Genomic DNA, 19,236 nt, shown 5'->3' with positions numbered 1-19,236 from the left:
AAACGACCTGGTGGCACCCCGCTGCAGCAAGACCATCCCTCTCTGCGGTGGGTGCCACTTAGACTCCGGTCCTGTTTGTCGGCTAGAACCATCTCCATCTCCTGCGGTGCTCCAGCGGGTCCACACACTCTTCCCTAAGAGACTCAGACAGTTAGTCCCTAAGCGAACTGTGACACTCTGAAAGTTCTAAAATTTTCTTGAAAATTTTAGAGAATGCTGTAGGATTTGTGATCTTTCTAGTGGCGTAATAAAACAAAAGGACACTTCTAAAATGACGCTAACACAAAGCTGAGATATGGTAAATGTTAGTAACTAATTGGGGTATTAGAACTATCAGTTTGAAAATAGCACATTTTTTTCAAAATTTTACCAAATTCACCTTTTTTTCATAAATAAATGTTAACCTAAATTTCATACTATTTTGAAGTACAAAATGTAACAGAAAAAAAACCCTCAAAAACACTTGAGTAAGTTAAAGCATTCTAAAGTTATAGTGACACATGCTGGTTTTGAAAAATAGGCCTTCATCATCATGTGCTTGGTCATTAAGGGGTTAAAGAAGTACATAGCATAACGTCAAAAATTGACCTGGACATTAAAGGACATCTATCACCAGATCAAGGATTGTAAACCAAGCACACCAACATACTGGCATGGGGCCACACTGGCAGGATCTGCTCTTATTTTAGATTCTTATGCCCTGGTTTTTAAGAACAAAAGGCCTTTGAAATCAAGCAAATGAGCCTGAGGGGCTCCAGGCTCCATTGGAGTTAATGCAACCTTGAGCCCCTTAGGCTCATTTGCATAATTTCAAAGGCCTTTTTTTTTCTTAAAAACCAGGGCATAAGAAGCTAAAATAAGAGCAGATCCTGCCAGAGAGGCACACACCATTATGTCTGCATGTTTGTTCTACAATCCTTGATCTGGTGATAGATGTCGATTAAGGCACCAATGAATCAGTCACAAAGGGGTTAATGTTAAAACACATGTTACTACTTACAAAACACTTATGCATTTGGGGATGCGTTTAACCTAGTGCATGTGGCCTCCGGCTGTGTTCACACTTGCGATCAGGAATGTGCAACTCGTGTTTTACACTGTGCACATGCAACCTGGTGACAATCCTCTCCACTGTGCATGATTTGCATTCCTAAATATAATTCAAGCTCAGCTGAGAACCTAAATGTGGTAACTAAACCTAGCCCCACCAACCCTGAACTACTGAGCCACTAATATATACAGTGCCCTTTATAGTTAAAGGGGTTGCCTTAGGTCCGTGATGGCAAACCTTTTAGACACAGAGTGCCCAAACCCACATATTTTTTGCAAAATGCCAATGCGACATTTTAAGCAGTAACTCATTACTACCTGCTCTTTCATATGTTTAAATTGTATAGGCACCCGAGGACACCAATACAGTAGAAAGAAGAAGTTTGGATTATCATTGTAGCTTCCTTCTGGGGTCCTGGGCTGCCTGGGACTGGAAGAGGTCTTGAGTCCTGTCTGTCAAACTCTACCCTGAGGTGATGGCAAGGGTGCCCATAAAGAGGGCTCTGAGAGCCACCTCTTTCATCCGTGCCAAAGGTTTGCCACCACTGCCTTAGGTGCTCCAGTCCATTGATGTGTCTCCCATGTATACAGAGGCACAGCAGTGATGTCATGACCAGAGCGGGCAGCAGAGGAAGCGTGCTGTGGTCATGACGTCACCGCTCCATCTCTGTATACATACAGAGACCTGGGGTGATGGGAAGCATAGTGCTGTAATTGAGTATCAGAGGGGATCTGGAGTACAACTGCTTCCTTGTTTTTACAGCCTCACCACTTTACCGCCTGACAGTACCCCTTCTTCGCTTCCCCTTCTTGGACTGTAGAAGACCATAATCCAGGATGTTGTCATCGGGCTCTCAAGACCTCTCCTTCGGCCCGAACCCCTTCCAGTCGTCAAGAAAGAACCCCTTCCCTCTGACCGATTTCATATCCAGGGCCTCTTTTACCTCATAGATATCGGTGGAATCCGCAGGTGATTGTGCTCACCTCCAGGGCCGGCTCCAGGTTTTAGTGGGCCCCTGGGCGACAGAGCCCTAGTGGGCCCCTTTATGGGCCCCCCCCCCCTTCAGTAGTCGCACTGCCCCCCTCCCGCGCGTGGACACATCCTCCCCCCTCCTGTATACACACTGCTACCCTCTCCCTCCTGTATACACACTGCTACCCTCTCCCTCCTGTATACACACTGCTACCCTCTCCCTCCTGTATACACACTGCTACCCTCTCCCTCCTGAATACACACTGCTACCCTCTCCCCTGTATACACACTGCTACCCTCTCCCTCTGTATACACACTGCCCCCCCTCCTCCCCCTGTATACACACTGCTACCCTCTCCCTCTGTATACACACTGCCCCCCATGTCTCCACCCTCACCTCACTGATGCAGGTCTCTGTGTGGTCACTGCTCTCCCCGGCAGGTCATGTGACAATGACGTCATCGCAGGTCCTTCAGCCTCTGATGCAGCAGCTCCTGCCGGGGAAAGCAGTGAGTGACTGCAAATGTTCTCATAGCGATCTGTGGTCCGGAAGACACAGATCGCTATGAGAGACGCCCGACACTGCCACAATTGATCTGGGGGCCCGTGTGGGCCCCGGCACTTGCCCGGGTTAGCCGGGTGCTGGCGCCGGGCCTGCTCACCTCATTCTTTCTAGTGAACAAAACTTATTAGGACCATGAGCCGAAGTATCCTCCAGATAAGAGATTTAGTCTTTGGCCTCACTCACCCTAGCACACAGCTAATGCATGTCGTGCTGTAAAAGCCAAACTTTACCTCCTCTATTTTGGTCAACAAGGAGGTTGTAGACCCTCAGAGAGGTTTCCTTGGCAGTTTCTTCAGAAGCCAGCAGGGAGGTAGGCTGGCGAGGGCAGGGGCCATGTGAGGCAGAGGCTCCAGCAGCACCATTGTGGGAGGCTGGGCGTGTGCATGTTCTTTGTCGCTCCACTCCTGGAGGAGCGTCTGGCTTGTGATCCAGGCATGTGATGCAGTATGTGTATAAAGAGATAATAGTAAAATCAAGAGTGCAGAATGGTGCTTTTAGGAGCGTCCATGCATATCCTGGTGATGACCCATCAAATTAGTGGGATGCAGGTCAGTCCTCCAACCTGGTGGTGGAGTATTGGGGACCCAGAGATGATGTATAAGGTACAGGAGGTGTCTGAAGTTAGTGATAAGAACCCCAAGCCTGCTGACATGATGTTTGAGTATCAGAGGCCTGGGGCTTCAGTATGTGGATGGAGGCAGATAATACTGGTGTGCTGTGTTATTGGCCAGCAGGTTGAGAAGGAATAATGGAGGACTGCAGTTTTCTGGGGCACTGGTTAGTCTGGGCTTTCCAACCTGGTGGTGGTGCATTGGTAGCCCAGAGACACTGGGGCTCATTTACTAAGGGTCCCGCAGGGATCACGCTGGAGATTGTGTCACATGCGATCGAATTTTGGCGCATCGGCGCCGGCTTTCATGCGACATGAAAACAGGGAGGGGGGGAACAGGCCGTTGGATGAGTGACGGATTCGGACAAACCGCGGGATTTAACATTTAAATTGTGTAGCAAGCCAAGCATTTACATGCACCGGGAAGAAGAAGGTGAACTGCGGCGGACCTGAGCAGGGAAGCGACAGATGCAGGATATCTGCGCACGTTGGTAGTGAATCGCGGCAGCTGTGCATTGGAGTCGGGGAAGGCACCTCGGGGTTTGTAGAGGGACAGGTAAGTAAATCTGCCCCAGTGAGTTGAGTGGCTGAAATTGGTGATAGGTGCCCTGGGCCCACTGACCTCGTGTATATTATAAGCGGTCCAGGGCTTCAGCACAATAGTCCAGGCAAATAGAAGAAGCACACTGCAGTAGCCCCCGGCAGGACTTAGAGGAGTGCAGATAGTGCCAGGAGGAGTTACAGAGGGCCGACCACTTGTATAATCTGTGCCCCAGAATGTGCTACAACGCTGCAGAAGGAGTTAAACATTGCTGGAGGGATTGCAGAGCTGGGGGAAGTACCTCAGCAGGCTGACATCTGAGGCTCCAAATCGGCTGCCAATACCAGTGCCGGATGTGCACTGAAATCGAGGCCGTGTCTCCAGGCAACAAGCAGGCCCCGGTCAGCAGCCGGCACCGGATCAGTGTGTCAACTGGGAGGAACTAATGCAGAGGCAGACAGAGATTATCAGAGAACCCCCAGGGGATCGTCAGACAACAAGCCCATGGGCCTAACTCGGCACATTTGACACATCAGAGCAGGCACCACAGTGTACACGCGGACATCAGTTGTAATATGGGGCTTTATAGTGGCTGGATGACATTAGATATAGCAAAGATGCCAAGAGCCACTCGGATGTGCATCCGTTCCATGCGGCCGCTAGATTTTGTATAATTGTGTTTTAAATACCTAAAAAAATGAAAATCTCACACAAACATATCATTATATTCTCACACCGGTAACTTATTAATACATTTGTGTAGGTAACTGGGTAAAGGTTCATTTCTGTGGGAACAGCCATCATTGTCATACAACAATCCTGTACGAAGTAAGCACGTGATAAATCCTACCAGGTTTATCTCCAAAATATACCATCACATATTACTAAAAAGATAAAATTAGCTCTTTATTTTATGTAGAGTGCTTTGCAAGAGAACACAAAAAAACCCATAAAACAAAACAAAATCTCTACAAGCAATGTGTTTGTGGTAGGGATAGAGCACCATAACCAGGGAGAGGACCCCCTCTTGTGAGCACATGGTCCTGATAGAGATGGGACATATAATTTACAGAAGCCATAGACACAAAATTAACAAGGCCAATGAGTGGTTGATGTAATAAACTTGTTACCATACGATCAGAGTCTGAAATAATAATCAGCCATAAAGCAATGCAAAAAACAAAGTAACATGGAGAATGTACAATAACAGCAAAATATCAATTACATCCTGACTGCAAAGTAAGACTTACAATATGATAGTTTTATTATGGCCATTACTTCAGGTTAGTGCATGGACTGTGGTGAATGGGAGCACATGGTGTATAATTGGTTAAGTACATGTGTAACAGGTTATAAAAATTGGGTATAGGTACATGTTTCTATACTCACTGTTCAGCAACTGATATGGTTGGTGGGTCAGTACATATGCCCCTGCCTCAGCCCCAATGTGCCCCTGTAGCTAGAGCAGGGAGAGACTGGGAACAGCTTATACAAAAGAAGCTTCACTCAGTCCTGTTTGATGAAGCCCTTTAAGGACCAAATTTTCCAGATATGGGGAATATTTAGTGGCTGGCTTGTGCTTTGGTCATGCGATAATTAGATTTTCTGAATAAATGTGTAAAATGAACAGAAGAAAGAGGCTGCATGATCTGACACTGCTCCGGTAGTGTAAAGAGAAGAATAATGTACACACAAGGACATGTTTAAAAAGACATTCATAAAAGAATCAAAATAAATCCAGTGCTGACGCCTGTCCAGACAATATATTCAATATGTACATCCTTGCTCTCTGCATGGCAACTGTGACGGGTCACACAGAACAGTTTACAGTGGACAGGCCGGCGCCCAGTGGTCATTTATCCTGTTGAGCTGACTTGGTCCCGCCTGTATCCAGTGACATTTTCATTGCTGCTTTAAGCATGTCTTCTTCACTCATTCCAGAATCTGCAGGAAAGTTAAAATGAATTTTCCTGTACCACGTTACATAATAGTAAAAATAAACAGTAACAAAAGAATACAAAATAGTAAAAACATAAAAAGTAATTATTCATCCTTTCCATTAAATAGAGGACAGTGGGTAAATCACCAAGAATGCATCCTATATACACTAGAGAGCAGCAGTAGACATTGCCTACAGTCCAGCCTATCCATTCACTAGAGAGCAGCAGTGACATCACTGAGAATACAGCCTATCCATCACTAGAGAACAGCAGTGCCATCACTGAGAATACAGCCTATCCATCACTAGAGTGTAGCAGTGACATCACTGAGAATACAACCTATCCATTCACTAGAGAGCAGCAGTGCCATTACTGAGAATACAGCCTATCCATCACTAGAGAGCAGCAGTGACATCACTGAGAATACAGCCTATCCATTCACTAGAGAGCAGCAGTGACATCACTCAGCATTCAGCCTATCCATTCACTAGAGAGCAGCAGTGCCATCACTGAGAATCCAGCCTATCCATTCACTAGAGAGCAGCAGTGACATCACTGAGAATACAGCCTATCCATCACTAGAGTGTAGCAGTGACATCACTGAGAATACAACCTATCCATTCACTAGAGAGCAGCAGTGCCATTACTGAGAATACAGCCTATCCATCACTAGAGAGCAGCAGTGACATCACTGAGAATACAGCCTATCCATTCACTAGAGAGCAGCAGTGACATCACTCAGCATTCAGCCTATCCATTCACTAGAGAGCAGCAGTGCCATCACTGAGAATCCAGCCTATCCATCACTAGAGAGCAGCAGTGACATCACTGAGAATACAGCCTATCCATTCACTAGAGAGCAGCAGTGACATCACTCAGCATTCAGCCTATCCATCACTAGAGAGCAGCAGTGCCATCACTGAGAATCCAGCCTATCCATTCACTAGAGAGCAGCAGTGCCATCACTGAGAATCCAGCCTATCCATTCACTAGAGAGCAGCAGTGACATCAGTGAGAATACAGCCTATCCATTCACTAGAGAGCAGCAGTGACATCACTGAGAACATAGAGACAGCTTATAAAACCTTGTCAAAAACATACTAGTTACCTGCTTCCGCATTTACAGAATCTGTTGTTGCATTGTTTCCATCACAGCACTGTTCATGTTTTACCTGCTGTTGTCTATTAAAAAAAATAATAACAATCTTAAAACTGCAATAATAATGTTCTTTATATAAAACTGCACTGAAGGCAGATTCATGCAATATAAAATGAATGTGAATTGTTACTTTTCAAAATACATCTGTCTTCTTTGGCGCAGTTCTTCCTGTGTAAGTGATTCTTTTTTAGAGGTCCCTGATGTTTGTGGCACACTGGGTGGTGATGTTTCTGTAAGTTCAGTTCGATGTCCTCCTGCAAGTAAACACAAACCTAGGATAATGGATGGGGTGGGGGGCTAGTCTGGGTAGTAATGACTGGTCCCCATACACATAATCATCAACAAAAGCCTTAGAAATTGTTGTGATGATATTCTTCTCAAAGCTAGGACATTGGGCATTTTGGTACATGGGATACCTAACAGGTTTATGAATTAGTTATTTTTGTTTGTGTTCTAGGGAGGGGGTTATTTTTTTATAAACAGGAAATCTACCATCTAATCCATCATGATAAACCAGCAACACTTATTCTTAGACACTGTGACTCTGGTAATCTTATATTTGTTATCCCGGGGGAGCAAGGGGAGGGTGAGACACAGTAACAGCCTGTAAAGTTAGGGCTAGGGTACCCCATCAGGCTAGCCAATCATTAACATAAATTATATAAAAGTTGATTTTAAAAGCAATAAGGGTGATGTAACAGAATCAAAGTGCACTGGGGCGGCCCATGGCCGATCGCATATGCATTTCAATGCAAACGAATGCGATCGGCAATCAGCAACTGGTGCCTTGTATTGTGTAAATGCAAGACACTGGGTGCTTTGCGGGCCACCCCATTGCGCTTTGATTCCGTTACAAAATGGATTCAAATCGCTAAGATGTGGCATCACCCTAAGGCCATGAATAACAAATATAGGAAGATTACCACAGTCACGGTGCCAGGACCTATGGAAAAGTGCCCCTGGGTTATTATGCCTGATTTTAATGGTAGATTTCCATTAACATTTTTAGTTTTTTACTTTTTACACTTTTTAGTCTCCCTATGGTGTTTAACCAGCCTCAGGAGTCTTACCCTGTGTAATACAGATCATACAATGACAGCCATGGGAGCCTCAGAGAAGATGCCAACTGTCATAATAACTGATTGTCACACCCAAGGAGACCACATTGGGGGAGCTTATGTAATCCACTATGGTGACACGCATTGCTTCACCAACATCTGCCGGCCCAATCACAGGTGTTCGCTAACATCCACTCTTACCTGAGCAGTGCAATAACTAGTACTATTGGCACTTTTTTCACACCTCAATACATTTCACTTGTAAAAAGCAGAGAAATTGAAGAATTGAGGAAATGAATCACTCCATCATAAAGTTGCATCACTGTAAAGTACCTTGCATGCTAAGTTGTATTGCTCTACGGAGATCTGCCTCCTCATCCTCCATGTCTATTTGTTGCCTGCTTAGAGCAAGAGCCTTCCGTAGGTTCTCTTCATCCTCATCCATCATAGGCGACTCATCGTACAACTGAGATCCCTCCATGTCAGGACCACGTCTCTGTGAACTAGACAAGAATTACAGGTTATTTCATCAGTGCCCTTCAACTCCAAAACTCCATATGCTAAATACTTAAAAATGGGCAATGACACCTGCGACCCAAAAGTCAGGGTAGGCTAATAATATCCCTAAAAGATTATAGACTGTGCAATCTATAGCAAGTAATGTTTTATATCGCCATGTTATACCCAGGCAGCCAGTGGGTTACTGTTGGCATGCATGCCACCTCCAGAGCTGAGAAGTGCTGCCCTGTAACTACACTTCTGCTCTGGTTGGATACAGCCTGCACTACCTTTGGTCCCTTAGTGCTGCATCCTCTCCTATGAGCCGTGGCCGCTGCATTTGCTGGACTTGAATCATCTGTAGGATCTGGTCAGCTTCACAGTCAGGAAGATCTCCCTTTACCACAAATATGGAGTAGCCTAGAAAAGGGTTGGCAATGAGTGTAAGCAATTCATCCCACAAGTCATGTCCTCGCGCAGTGGAATAAAGCTTCTGTTTATATAGCACCACATGGTGCAATGGATCGATAGGCTGACAGATGTAAAATAAAAAAGACAGATACCGTTTTCTAAAGCAAAGAAGTGAAACAGAGCATCAGCAAAAGGTTGTGGTACTGAATACTGGAACCTATAAGACATCCCGCCATCTTCCCAGTTTCTAACCAGCACGCAACAGGGACCACTGACAGCTTGCAGCAAAGGAGGCAATTAACTTAGGATTTGGGAAAAGACTGGAATTAGACTGAATTGCTTGGTGTATGGTGGGTTTTACACAAATCAATAAAAAAAGAATTCATTTAATGTGAAACAGAGAAATAAAAACATGAAAAATTACCTTCCTGTTGCAACTGAGCTAAGAAGAGTGCAAGGTAAGTGTCTGATATCAGCTCGGGACCTGTTAGCAATGAATTCAAGTTAAACCACTGCAAAAATAAAAAAGTAAAAAGTATTGAAATTAATAATAATACTATGGGGCATCTAGCATATATTTTAGTCCAATTTTGAGTTTAAATTGTATCACAAAAGTTTATTGCATATGAATTTTGTCACATTTGTACCCCTCAAGGCACTTTACAGAGTGGGCTTGTTGGGGCAAAAAAAAGGGGCGGGGGAGTACCCTCCAGTGGACCGAAAAATTCATGATAATTTAGCTATAAAAGTAGCAAAATGAAATCTTGAATGTATGCCAGCTGCTAGATTCTGGAGCAGAAATTTCATGAAGAGGGGTACAACTCTTAATGAATATCAGAGAGATACAGGAAGCAATAGTATTGACAAATCTCACCCAGGGACTATATTTGGGCATGTTTAGAAAATTTATTAAAGGGAACCTGTCCCCAGATTTTCACAAATACAGCCAGTGACAGGTTCCTATAAAGCCCTATTACCTAACTGACACCCTACTTTTAGCTAAAAATAGTTTCCCTCACATCCCCATAAATCAACTTTAGGTTTTATTACCTGGTATTAGAGGGGTCGTGCCCTGCCAGCTCCTCACATCTGCACCTCATCGTGTCCCATGCCTTTTCTCAGCTTGTCATGTGACCAGGGGATGTCATCTAAGGTCCTTTACCCAGTCTACCCCTTGTATGTACCGTATCTGATAACATGGCAGTATCACAGCATGATAACAGCATGCCTCCATGGATTCTTACTCTTCCCCTTACTTCCATAAAGGCTGTTGGGATTTTATGTAATCATATCCATACATGGGGCATACTGTGGAAATGTAAAAGGACCTTAAATGACGTCACCCTGGTCAGATGACAAGAAGTGGTTAATGATGTAACAGAGCTCTCTCTCTCATCGTTTCACATAGCAGCATGTTCTGTAGCAGTAAGGCTACATTGACACGAACGTATGCTCGGCAGCGCAAACGTTCGCGACGGTGGAGAGGAGGAGTGGTGACTCCTCTCCATAGCGATGCTTGGCGCACAACGCTATAACACGGGGAAAGTGCCACACCATATTGCTCCGTGCGCCCATTACCATGGCCACAAGCTTGAGGTCGTGTGAATACAGCCCAAGATCTGTCAATCAGGAACACGGAAGAGGGACAATGAAAGTAACCCAGGAATATACAGGGCTATATTGGACTGATTTACATCAGGCAATTTGTTTTTAAGTTTACAAACTGAATTTTTTAACATTGCGGCCAAAGAAAGGAACCATTTAGTGATAAAGGCAATGCTTTTTGGGTGGGTTAATTTGCATGGTAGGTTCTTTTTAAGGCTAATTTTTGTGCAGGCTGGTGCGAGAATGGCATGCCTTTTATTTTTTCAGTCGGAAGCATTGATGGAGGTTTCTTTTACAGCATGTTGTAAATAGAAGTGTCCTGTGTCTATCTTTCTGCAGTTTCTGCACAAAAAATCCTTTGTAAGGTGTTAATTAGTTTGCAGGCACCACAATATAATCACAAATCAGATATTTCTTATGTGTACATATATGGGTAATTGTACCTAGAGATTAGCACCATCCGCTGACCTGCAATCATTATCATAAACTTTATCTGATCTGCATCCTTGGCTCTACAGCTACCCACAGATATATGCAGATGTATTAGGAAACCCTACTCATTACAGTGGGACCTGCAAGTAATGGCATGTAAATAGCTAGGGTTTGGTTCAGAAGGTTCTCATATCAGCTGTTATTGTTACATACATGGACAAGTGACTTCTATTTTTATTTCATAATTAAATAGTTTTATGGACAAAATTTATACTACCATTATACTCCATAATATTTTCTGTACATTATTTACTTTTATATAGTGACGTACCTGCTTACCCAACTTCCGTACAGTAAACCAATGCTCTTTATAATTACAAATAAAGGCCCGTTCGTTTCTGAAAAAAAAAATGTAAAAAAATATACAACTGAGAATTTTATTATAAAATTAACCATGTACATCACATTCACCATAAACATGCAACAATCACCAGTAATTGAAATTTGTAAAGTAAATACATAAAAATAAAATGGGAGCCTTACATAGGATCTATATCAAGGGTCTGATATTCAGGACTATTGAAGAGAATCAGTTCTAGGCCCCAGACTCTTAGTGCATTACTTATGACCTGTGGAAAGAGCAAAGCAATAGATCTTATGTGCACAGAAGAAAAAATTGTAACAATTCCCTAACCCTAATGCTTACTGTCAATTCCTTCATGACAAAGGGTCTGCATTAATATTTCCCCCCTTCGCAATGCAAAAATATATAGAATAGCCCCATTTAACTGCATTGCACTACATTACCTATCCTGTACTGATCCTGAATTACATCCTGTATTATACTACGGAGATGCATTCACTATTCTGCACTATTGGGGCACATTTACTAAGAATATGGGAAAATGCACTAAAAGTGCCCTGCCGATGTATAATGCTCGGTGCGACAGATTCATTAAGAACGTGCGCTAGAAATCATGAATCTGTCACTTCCCCGCACTGGCCCGACAGAGTTCACCAACTTTCTTGTGGAGCACATTTAACATAGGGCGTGCAACAGACTTTGCATGTTAAAGGACACCTGTCATCAGGTCTGTGTCACTTGTCCTGTCACCTCTACCTGTTGGAGCAGCTCACAAGGATCCAGCCCAGCCTTAATCTAGTTATTTCATACATTAATCATTATAAAATAATCTATTCTTCATTATGTAAATGAGGCTGGTCACATGGTCAAAGGCAGTGATGTCACCCCTGTTCCCCCTCCCCTCTCCTCCCCCTGCTCATGTCTGTGTGTAATGTATAGTAAGGCATTGCTAGTGTGTGTGCTGCATCTGCTGACATGCTGGATCCTCCTAATACACAGAGACACAGACATTAGCTACACAAATACCTGACATGTTCTGCTACAACATGGCTGCCCGGAGCTGTTGTATCTCTCCTATACACATGCACAGGCGGCAGGGGGCGTGGCCACCAACAAGCACATGGAGGAGCCATTACACCATTATACAAGCACTGGGGGTGTGGCTGTGCCTCCCACTCATGAATAAGCCAGACAGCTTGAATATGATAATGACTCATTGGACATCTCACAGGTCATTTGCATACAGCTTTAGGACCTCATTGCTTAAGTTTACAGGCATGTAGAGGGACAATGAAGGGATAGGGACAATGCTTTCTAATGGCAGTTTATGAAAATCTATTTAGATTAGGGGGGTTATTTTGCCTGACAGGTTCTCTTTAAATCCGGTGCACCGGACTGAGCACCGGAACACCGGTCCGACTGAGCACCGGAACACCCCCTAATTTGTGTCGCATGGTGCCTTGTGCAGCTGCACCACAAAAGGTCACGTGGTGCAGGTACTTGTTAAATACCTGTGCAAGCAGTTTAAACCTAAAAGAAGTCCATCAGAAAACAGGCACAACGCCCTTAGTAAATGTGCCCCATTGTGTACTGATCCTGAGTTACATCATGTATTATACTCCAGAGTTGGACTCACTATTCTGCTGGTGCAGTCACAATAAGTATATACATACTTATCCTGTACCGATATGGAGTTACATCATGTATCATACTCCCGAGCTGCACTCACTAATCCACTGGTGGTGTCAAAGTACATGCATTACATGCAAAGTACATGCATTACTAATTCTGTACTGAACCTGAATGACATCCTGTATTATATTTCAGAGCTGTACTCACTATACTGCTCGTGGAGTCACTGTGTAAGTACATTACATTACTTATCCTGAGTTACATCCTGTATTATACTCCAGAGCTGCACTCACTACTGGTATTCTTATGGTGGAGCCACTGTATACACAAAATATATTATCTATTCTGCATTTATCCCAAATAACATTGTGTATTACACTCCAGACTTGCACTCACTATCACAGGTGGTATATGGAAGGTTTGGGAAAGGGATATAAGAAACTTGGAATGTTATGAAAGACAGAACTACTATGATCACCCGCACAAAAAATTCACCTGGATGGAGAAAAATCCACTGTCGTCCATGTTTCCAGATGGCTGCTGCAATAACGAAAACATGTAATGATCAGTATAAACATGGTATTCATCTAGACACATTTAGAAAGACCTTGGATCCCTCCACTCCACTTAAAAAATAATATGACTATATATTAATAGTAATGATAATATATCAGAGGGAATCCATGTATTAGGCCCATTTCTACCTCGCAACCTGAGAGAAAAGCACATGAACCTACACAGTACATTGCCCCACTGAGGTCCCCAAAAAGTATAATGCCCTCACTAAATACACTTCCCCTACAGATGTTCCTATATTCTCTAACACTGTAACGAAATCCCAGATGTCAGAAGTATTTGGTCTAAGTAGGATTTGAGACACAAAATAATTTTTGTGTGGGCTGATCAAGAGGCCTCCCCTGGTATCTGTACAGATGGCTAAGTCTTTACCTGCATAAAGGTCCTGTATTCGCTGGTGGTCAACCCACCCTCTGCCATCCTCATTCTCTCCTGTTCATCCAGCTGCATTGCAATGGACGATAACTCCACAGGGCTGAAGTACTCCCCTTGCAAGAGGTTATTTAGGCAGTGCTGGGCGCAAAGGGAGCCCTCTTGCTGAAAAACATTTTGAAGATTACATCAGGGGTGTAAAAGTTATTAAGGGAACCCAGAGGCAGAGCAGCAGGAAATCAATGATAACAATGTATACAGCAACACTAAACAACGTAAAAATAATAATACATTAAACTACTACTTCTAATAATAATATTGTATAGTAACACTAACGCTACACATAATAAAATATAGTATACACTAATCATGGCTGTGAGGTCACGCACCTCCAGTAAGTCTCTGTATATTTTGGCATATCACTCTTCTGTATGATACTATTAGACATGCAAATATAACACATCTCTTGTACGGCTGTGAGGTCTCACATGTCTTGTATAAACAATATATATGACTGAAACACACACATGGCTGTGGTGTCATACTACTAATATATATAATTGCATAACTATATATGACTGATGTAATGTCATATATATATATATATATATATACACACACACACACATGTATACCTCTCCAGTATAGTGCTTATATGGGACCACAGCCATGTACTCTATACTACTACTATATATAATATATGATTGCATAACTATATATGACTGATATAACGTCCATATAATGATATATACATGTATACCTCTCCAGTATAGTGCTGATATACAGTACATGGCTGTGGTGCCATACTTCTACTATATATAATATATGATTGTATAGTTATATATGACTGATGTAACATCTATATAATGATATATACATGTATACCTCTCCAGTATAGTGCTGATGTAAAGTACATGGATGTGGTGCCATAGTACTACTACTATATATATGATTGTATAACTATATATGACTGATGTAACATCTATATAATGATAAATACATGTATACCTTCCCAGTATAGTGCTGATATACAGAACATGTCTGTGGTGTCATAGTACTACTATATATAATATAGAATTGTATATATGACTGATGTAACGTCTATATAATGATATATATGTATACCTTTCCAGTATAGTGCTGATATACAGTACATGGCTGTGGTGCCATACTACTACTATATAAAATATAGAATTGTATAACTATATATGATTGATGTAACATATATATATAATGATATATATGTATACCTTTCCAGTATAGTGCTGATATACAGTACATGGCTGTGGTGCCATACTACTACTATATAAAATATAGAATTGTATAACTATATATGATTGATGTAACATATATATATAATGATATATATGTATACCTTTCCAGTATAGTGCTGATATACAGTACATGGCTGTGGTGCCATACTACTACTATATATATAATATAGAATTGTATAACTATAAATGATTGATGTAACATCTATATAATGATATATGTATACCTCTCCAGTATAGTGCTGATATACATTACATGGCTGTGATGTCCTACTTCTCCCGTATAGAAACCGAATATATAGATGTCTATGATGTCACATGTCTCCTGGATAACCATCTCTATGGCTGTGATGTCACACGTCTCCTATAGGATAACACTATGGCTCCATAATATTCCATTGCCTTCTCTGCCTCCAGTGATTGTTGCTATTCTTGGTTTCCAGTGACACCCGGGACGAGACTACTGGTATGATAGTCCTCTATCACTCACCTGAATCACTCCTCCCCTCCCCCACAGCTACCGACACCCACAGATTTCAACTTACTTTTTCATGAAAGATCACCTCCATGTTTATTTGTCTCAGCTGCCGGCCACACCCCTCCTGCTTAGGTCACGGAAGTGCCGGCAACGCACTGTCCAATCGTAGATCAAGACTCGGGACACGTGGAACGCTCGCCTCGGAGATGATCACATGACCGGCTTTTCATCACATGACACAACGACGATTATTGCGTCTGACGTCAGCGAGTTGAATAATTGGTAGCGGCTAAATCCTATAATTTAGAGGGACCCAGTGACGTCAATGAGCCATGTGACCACATGGTGGCGCCAAATGCTCCTGAGGAGCTCTCTCTCAGCCTCTGTTTTGCTGAGTAATGTCCGATCGAGTCTAAGGCTTACAGCACGTATTTAGCCTAAATGCTGTGGTGGGGTGATGCTGGCTGCACATACAAAGCTTGGGACGGTTCAGTTAGCTATGGTGGGTGGATAGTGGGTACAGGTGGATGATGAGAAGAGTGATGATGGCAGCGGGGGCCATGGTGAGGGGGGGGCAAAGATGGCTGCAGAGGGCTTGGTGAGAGGGGGCAACGATGGCTGCAGGGGGCTTGGTGAGGGGGGGGGGGGGGCAACGATGGCTGCAGGGTGCAAGTGTGTCCCCCAACCCCCGGCGCGGTGTCTTCTCTCAGGGGAGGCTGCTGCTGGGACATGTTGTTGTTATTAAAGGAAACCTGCCATCACGGATCTACATACTAAGGTGGCATGTTCTTTTCATCTCGTATAATCCAATTATTCTGTCCCCCAGATTGTTATAAAGCTTTTATCTAACATTTATGCAAATTTTCTTGAGGCCATAACAGTTAATTGGGGCAGGTAAGTATTCTTATAGATTTTTATCTGGGGCTCAAACCCCTAATCATTGTAAGGTGACTTTCAAATTAAATGAGTCTGTGTCCAGCGCTGGAATTTGACTAACTTGAAAGAAAAGACAAGACCTGTCCTTGCAGGAAGTTAGCAAACAAGACTGATAAGTTTATTGAGGGACCGACATTTATAGAAAACCATAAGGCACTTTACATAAGGCGTGTAATTAGGAAAGCAGCAACTATAATTGGGTGTTCTCACCCAGGAAATGTAACACTATTGGATGTAAGCACACAAAGGAATGTAGAACCATTGGCTGTCTTCACATAAACCAAATGTCCAGACGTTCACCTGGATACCTTCCACTAGGTGGTGCTAGCGAGCACTAAGTCTTTGTGTGCTGAGGGGAACACCCAAACTTAGTTATCACTACACAAAGTTATATGAAATGAATGCTGAGTCTTTAAAATGTCCGACAATACGTAAGATGGCGTCTGAGTCCAGTGTAATATCTTTAACATTTCCCCCCTTTTGAGCTTTGCATGGCCTGTAACTTTGTCCAGGGTGACCTCCTCAAACTCCAGGTACCCACAGGTAGGCTAAACCCTTACCTGCTGGACTTGTTAACTCTTCACCAGATCCCCTGGAGGCCAGTCACTTGGGGGTTACAGGCCTGCATACTCAAATTACATAATTGTGTTTCCATAGTTTATGGGTTTATTAACAGGCTAGTTCTTCAACAAGACGGTATCCTCCACACCGGGACGGCCATCTGGGACATGGTGGACTTGATGAGGGGGACCACACAACACGCAATAAGTGACGAGAGCAAAATCACAATCCCCAATATCACCCCCACTTAAAGGAAACCCTTCCAATCCCCCAACCACAAAGTGAAGGACAAAGTGTCCACCCCAGAGTTTCTCTCGAGTTCCCTGGACAGTCCTTCAATCTCTTCATGAGCATGGGTAATGGATCCATAGGGGGCGATGTCATCCGGGATGTATATGCGACAAGCCACTCCCACCATCTTACAGACTCCTCCCTTCTCAGCAAGGATCATGTCCAAAGCCGTGCGGTTCTGGAAAGCATCTCGGATACAATCACAAATCTCTGTTGATTGCAATACAACCAGTTAACCCAACCAATATCTTTGCTCATAGCTCTCTGGGGAATAATGGACTCTAGACCTGCCCATATCTGATTGTGGGCCTTGTACTCATCTGGGACCCCCCTTGGTGCTCCCACTGTATCTATATAAACGTTGTCATCTAGGTGCTTCTCTCAGACCTCCTGAATCCTTTGGGATTCTCTACCTTTTCTTTATGTGTCTGATCAAACTTATCCCTGGGGATCACGAGGAAGGAATGCACAAGTGTTATCGCAGTACACTCACCTTCCCAGCCTCTAGGCCTGACCTGACTCTCCTATCCCCACAAATCCAGTACACATCAGACATTGCTAATACAGGGTTACCTGTGCTGTCAGTGTTATAGAAGGTCATTGTCTTGTTGCACCAACCGTAGGTAAAGTCTCCTACCCTGGGGGCATCCTGGTCAGCCCTATAGATACAGTGATAGTCATGGTTGGGGTGTCCCTGAGCATACAGTCAGTCAGAAGAGACCAGCTAGCAAGAAGAGTAAGTTTACAATAGAAAGCATGGAAGCGTGCTGACTTCCCTCTAGCTTCCAGAAGTGGCACTGGTCAGCAGGACTTGGAAAGGACCGTCATAGCGAGGCTCCAGACTCTCTCTCTGGTGTCTCTTTACCACCACGTAGTCTCCAGGCTTCAGGTTATGCGTCCTGAGGTCTCTGTCTGGATCTGAAAAAGGAATCAGAAACACTTTGCGGACCTTTTCCAAGGCCTGGTTCAACTGTATGGCATGTTCCACCTGGTTTCCTGCCATCAGCTATAGGGTCTGTGGGAAGTAGGGGCCTAGTCTGGGTGCATAGCCAAAAAATACTTCAAAGGGGGACAATCCCATCTTTTTGTTGGGGGTGGTCCTAACTGAATGGTGGGCAGCAGGAAGGCACTCGCACCATGGTTTCCCTATTACTTCCATGGCCTCCCGGATCTCTAACTTAAAGGAAACCTACCATTTCAAATGGTAGGTTTAAGCTGTAAACACCGAGCACCAGCTCAGGGTGAGCTGGTGCCGGTGCTTAGTTTCGTTAGTGTTAAAACCGCGGTATCTCGGTTTTAACACTTTTTAAACTTTATAGCAGAAGCCGCTTCGGCGCTGCGCGCGACCGTGCGCACGCAACACCTGCGGCATTTCCTATGTAGGCGCGTGCACGATCGTGCGCACGCAGCGCCGAAGCAGTTTATGCTATAAAGTTTAAAAAGTGTTAAAACCGCGATACCGCGGTTTTAACACTAACGAAACTAAGCACCGGCACCAGCTCACCCTGAGCTGGTGCTCGGTGTTTACAGCTTAAACCTACCATTTGAAATGGTAGGTTTCCTTTAAAAGTGCCGTTTAGTCTCTCAAACCCACCACTAACATGGGAAGGGCAAGGGTGTGCAGGGCCTGTTCTACACCCAGGAGGGACAAGGTTTCGGGTCTTTACCTGTCCAGTGAAGTGGGTTCTGCGACTGGACTCTATGGTCTCCGGAAGTCCAAACCTGCAGAAAAATCTCACTCACCACCTTCTTGGCTGCGGCTCTGGCAGTAGCCTTGGTCATGAGAAAAGCTTCTGGCCACCCTGGAAAGAGATCAATGCACACAGGCACATACTCCTACGTGCCACTATTGGTAGCTGGATAAAATCCATCTGCAGTCTCTGGAAGGGATACAGCGGCTTGGGTGTCACCTT

General features: G+C 43.8%; 1 protein-coding gene across 4 annotated transcripts; it reads right to left on the bottom strand.

The window, feature by feature from the left end:
* Nucleotides 1-4,632: 4,632 nt before the first annotated feature.
* Nucleotides 4,633-15,759, bottom strand: ATXN3 (ataxin 3). Of its 4 annotated transcripts, none has more exons than XM_072116581.1 (11): nucleotides 15,603-15,759; nucleotides 13,787-13,951; nucleotides 13,334-13,378; nucleotides 11,386-11,471; nucleotides 11,174-11,240; nucleotides 9,230-9,317; nucleotides 8,685-8,814; nucleotides 8,230-8,399; nucleotides 6,969-7,092; nucleotides 6,788-6,861; nucleotides 4,633-5,683 (listed from the first exon to the last, which is right to left on the bottom strand). In XM_072116581.1, exons 1-11 carry the CDS (start codon nucleotides 15,624-15,626, stop codon nucleotides 5,592-5,594), a joined length of 1,065 nt encoding a protein of 354 aa, XP_071972682.1. In that variant the 5' UTR covers nucleotides 15,627-15,759; the 3' UTR covers nucleotides 4,633-5,591. The 4 variants fall into 4 exon arrangements, with proteins under 4 accessions (XP_071972682.1, XP_071972684.1, XP_071972685.1 ...); XM_072116583.1 differs by lacking the exon at nucleotides 15,603-15,759 and adding an exon at nucleotides 15,548-15,598; XM_072116584.1 differs by lacking the exon at nucleotides 15,603-15,759 and adding an exon at nucleotides 15,285-15,440.
* Between the last annotated feature and the right edge of the window lie 3,477 nt (nucleotides 15,760-19,236).

This window comes from Engystomops pustulosus, chromosome 7 (assembly GCF_040894005.1).
Source record: "Engystomops pustulosus chromosome 7, aEngPut4.maternal, whole genome shotgun sequence".
NCBI classification, from domain to species: domain Eukaryota; kingdom Metazoa; phylum Chordata; class Amphibia; order Anura; family Leptodactylidae; genus Engystomops; species Engystomops pustulosus.
The sequence above is the reverse complement of the archived record's forward strand: the minus strand, read 5'-3'. Positions and strand labels throughout refer to the sequence as shown.

What these genes read in the sequence shown, in the direction of transcription:
- ATXN3 (XM_072116581.1), bottom strand. Translation starts at nt 15,626, where the DNA reads ATGGAGGTGATCTTTCATGAAAAA. An exon ending in ACCCTTGATATAGATCCTAT is followed by an intron (nt 11,241 to 11,385) that starts GTAAGGCTCCCA and finishes TTTTTTTTTCAG; the next exon opens with AAACGAACGGGCCTTTATTT. An exon ending in GCAGCACTAAGGGACCAAAG is followed by an intron (nt 8,400 to 8,684) that starts GTAGTGCAGGCT and finishes ATTCTTGTCTAG; the next exon opens with TTCACAGAGACGTGGTCCTG.